The sequence below is a fragment of the Morone saxatilis genome, unplaced genomic scaffold, assembly GCF_004916995.1.
Source record: "Morone saxatilis isolate NCDOM2014 unplaced genomic scaffold, NCSU_SB_2.0 Contig14, whole genome shotgun sequence".
NCBI lineage: Eukaryota > Metazoa > Chordata > Actinopteri > Moronidae > Morone > Morone saxatilis.
This window is the reverse complement of record NW_023339696.1, coordinates 1,832,951-1,837,321: the sequence shown is the minus strand read 5'-3', so window position 1 is coordinate 1,837,321 and position 4,371 is coordinate 1,832,951. Positions and strand designations below refer to the sequence as shown.

The 4,371-nt window shown below is 39.9% G+C and overlaps 1 protein-coding gene across 1 annotated transcript in view; it reads left to right on the top strand.

Annotated features, from left to right (window-relative positions):
- The first annotated feature begins 1,385 nt into the window (after nt 1–1,385).
- LOC118323040 overlaps nt 1,386–4,371 on the top strand; it is a 26,555-nt gene continuing 23,569 nt past the window's right edge. The window contains exons 1-3 of the mRNA XM_035654960.1: nt 1,386–1,615; nt 2,777–2,985; nt 3,992–4,359. Of these exons, the coding sequence (XP_035510853.1) occupies nt 1,386–1,615; nt 2,777–2,985; nt 3,992–4,359 (807 nt within the window). The remainder of the gene's footprint in view (nt 1,616–2,776; nt 2,986–3,991; nt 4,360–4,371) is intronic.

Genomic DNA, 4,371 nt, shown 5'->3' with positions numbered 1-4,371 from the left:
CTCAGTTAAGGTTAAACATTTCAGCGTTAAGACTGATAAAAAAGCACTAAAAAGCAGCCAGAAATTATCTTCCTGCTTGACATATTTTACTGTACTAATTCAGACTAATACATGTTTGTTGATGAAAAGGAATTTACCATCAGGCAGTAACAATGTTCCCCTGTCAGATCTGTTGTCAAAACTGTGCCACAATAGTGGAATATGTAAGGCACATGAGGATTCATAAAAATACACCTAATTTAACTTTTAAGTGTGTTTTGCCAGATTGCAGTCGGACTTTCCAAAACTTTTCAACGTTTAAGTCTCACACTTACAGACATAACAAACGTGTAGTTAGGCCTACTTTGTCTGGTGTAGTTGAACTAACGTGTCATGTTGATTTCTGCAGTGCAAGGTGTGAGACTTTGACAGCCTTTAACTCTCATTTGAAAACACACAGAGAGGGGAAAACAGTTGCTTGTCCTTATAGACACTGTAGCAAGAGCTTGACAGTCTTATCGACATTCACATCACACGAGTCGGAAACATAAAAATGGTACTGAGGAAAATCTGGTTGAGTCCGTTGTGAATCCTGGTGTTTCCCACCATAGTGAACAAGATCAGTCTGATATGCAGATTGATCCTCCCAGTGATGCAGGTGATGAACAAGAGATTTATCCAGAAATTGCTGATGAATCACAGTTCTTTAAAAATTTAGCCCTATTTTATTTGAAATTGCAAGCAAAGTGTTTGCTTCCATCCTCTGTAATCCAGACAATTATTGAAGATTTTCAGGAAATACATGATATAAGGCAGTCACATTTGCTTTTCAAACTAAAAGAGAGGTTGATTACACTTGGGATTTCAGAAGCTGACACAAACAATGTGATTGAAGTCGTGAAAAATGAGGATCTCTTTAGGACCTGCAACACTCAGCCACTGAAAACTAATCAGAAAAGAAAAACTGTTTTCAAGAACAGCTTCAACTATGTTGAGCCAGTTCAGATCTGTCTAGGTCAGAATGAGACAGGCAAAGAGTGTTTTGCTTAGTATGTTCCCATTAAACAAACAATTAATTCTCTATTTCATTGCCAATCAGTGCAGGAACTATATGAGCAAGTACACTCCAGTATTGGTCCAAAGGATATTCTTAAGGATGTGTGGGATGGCAGTAATATGGCTGAGAATGTGCTCTTCCAGACTGAAAGCTCATCACTGAGCATGATCCTGTATCAGGATGCATTTGAAGTGGTAAACCCACTGGGATCTGGAAAGAAAAAACACTACTTGCAGTGTATCTAAGTCTTGTAGATTTAATGCCACACAACAGATCCAGCACTGATCAAATGCAACTTGTTCTTCTCTGTAAAGAACAAGATTTTAAGTAATTTGGTCAAGACTTGGTTATGGGCACCCTCGTCAATGACCTTAAAGATCTTGAGCTCAATGGTGTTACCCTGCCTGACGGAAAGGTCTACAAGGGAACTTTGTGTGCCATTGCAGGTGACAACCTGGGCTCACACAGCATAGGAGGCTTTGTGGAGAACTTCAGCAGGAGTTCACACTTCTGCAGATATTGTGATATCAGCAGAGAAGCATTCTATGCAGATCCTCTTATCCAAGCACAAAACGCACAGTGCAGTCATACACTGATCATGTTCAGAGCAGTAAAGGACAGTCTACATCTAGTGGAGGTGTATTGTTTAATACACTCAAATACTTCCATGTATGTCAGCCAGAGTTGCCTCCATGTCTTGGCCATGATCTTTTTGAAGGTATTATATCCTCAGATCTGGCACTGTACGTTAACCATCTTGTTAAGGTGGATAAAATGTTCAGCTATCTCGAGTTGAATCGACGAATAAATCAGTTCAAGTATCTTGGTAGGGATGCTAATGACAAACCGTGTGAGGTTAATCCAGAGGGTGTAAAATTTGGGGGACATGCTGTGCAGAATTGGTGTTTGCTGAGAATGTTGCCTGTTTTGATTGGAGACAAAGTAAAAAATCCAGGTGACAACGAAGTATGGCAGTTGGTTTTGCAACTTAGAGAAGTTGTGGACCTCATTTGTGCACCTGCCATTTCAAATGGCCAGATAGCCAACCTAAGAGTGCTGATTGATGAATATTTGCATTACCGAATTCAAACCTTTCCTGACAACCCACTGAAGCCCAAACATCATTATGTCAGTCATTATCCTGAGCTCATTATCCAGTTTGGGCCCCTTATTCGCCTATGGACTTTAAGATTCGAGAGCAAACACACATATTTTAAGCAGTGTTTGAGGAAATTGCGCAACTTTAAGAATCCATGTTCTACTCTTGCAGAGAGACATCAGCTTCTGCAGGCCTTTCTGAGTGCTGGTACCTTCTTCCCTCCAGCTGTTTCAGTGGAGAGGGGCACGCAGTTTTTCTCAGATGACTACAATAATGTAATCAGAGAGGCAGTTGCACATCACAATTTTGAGTCCACAAACACTCTGATAGTAAATGAAGTGACTGTGAAGGGGACCAAATACAAAAAGAACATGCTCATTGTGATTGATGATGATGATGACAGGCTTGTTACTGGAAAAATCAAAGTGGTTCTCGTTCATAAGGATTCAGCAGTATATTTTATTGCTGAAAAGTATCATGCCCTGCGTATTCCTGACATGGGTGTTTACAGCCTCACACTGATGCAGAGAAGCTACTGTTGTATTAATCAGGAGAATCTGCTAGATTACTATCCCTTGCCTGAGTACACTGTCCATGGCACACCATTGATAATTCTTCACCATTCTTTCCCTTTGTTCCAGAATGATGGCGAACTTGAGTGAAGAAATCAAAGAGATCATCTGCAAGACCTTGCCAAATCTGTCTGAAGAGACCCAGTGGCAAATAATATTGAAACTTCAGAGCTCCGGCTTGGAGTCAAAAGAAGACTTAAAATATGTACAACAGGAAGACATTGCTGATCTGCTACCTGTTATCCAGCGCCGAAAACTCCTGGATGCATTCAAATTAGGTAATGTATGGCTACTTTAGTGTGGCATTCAAGTGGGGATGCACTAGTACTTAAACAAATCTGGTATCAGGCTGATAGAATAGTAACATAGGGTACAGGTATAGGGAATGACCATAATTAATCCATAAACAGTGGGAGCCACATGTAACATAACAGAAACCATACTGAGTTTATTTAGTTCATTTTCATAAACATTTTAAAATGGCGTTCACCTCATATTTTATCATATTCAAATCAGATGGATGCTTTGTATTTGGCAATTTTTTTTACATTGAATCACTCAGAATGCTTCATTGCTTCCTCTCACTCTCTTACCTGACGCATTATCTATTTCTAGGTTAAGGGTGCACAATGTCTTGGGCAAGAAATTTTAATAAAAAGAGAATTATTAATTTTCATGCATAAACAAATTAAATACACAAATTGGATTAATTTTATTGACTGAATAAACTGAACAAACAAACTGACATTGGACAACTCAATTTCCTACTGTTTTATGTTGTTTATATTAGGCTGACCCTGCCAACTTTCTAGCTTCAAACAGTGTTCTGGAGAAATTATTCTATTGTTTATTCATTAGTGTTGTTTTTTTCTTAAACCACATAATTCACCTTTAAACTTTTCAAATATGCCTAGTATAAGAAGAGTTAAGTCGACTTTTAGCCAAATGCCTGCAGTTACTCTGATATAGCTTATTAATTGTGTGCCCTAATTCTTTTTTTGTTTGTTTGTTTTTTAGAAACTGAGGTAGTTACATTGGATTTACAAGCCATTCCAACTTCATCACTGAGTAGTGATTTGTCGGCGTCTGAGTCTTCATTACCATCATTATGCACTCCGCCTCATTCTAGCTCATCACAGCTATCGGCCATTGCATGTTCAAACCAGGCAAGAAACAGCGAGCCAAGCAACAGACCTTCCACATCTCAGATACTGAAAACATGGCCAGAAACATTCCAGATCCCTTGGGAACAAATGCCACAGGAAATTCGTTCTGCAATTGCAGATGGCAAGAGACCTAAACCAGTGGCGCGGCGCCAGATGGTACGAGTACTCGCAGATGAAATGAGAAAGTATGAAGCTAACCCCACTCGTGCACAGTGCCTAACTGTGGTTCAAAATATCATCAGGCAGTACCCAAAGAGTTTTGCTGATATGACACCAGATGGGTTACTTCTGGGTAGAGGTTACACATCACTTTTGATTCAAGTGAAAAACCGCATTGAGAATGTGAACCGTGATGTAAGCTTTTCACGCCACCGATCCTCTACACAAAAGAGGGGTCCAACTGACACATATGGATGTACAAGATTTCAGCCAGAGCTCCCCCCAGAAGAAACTGATGAGACTGTGGAGCAGCACCGCCAGAGACTGGTGGAGATTTAC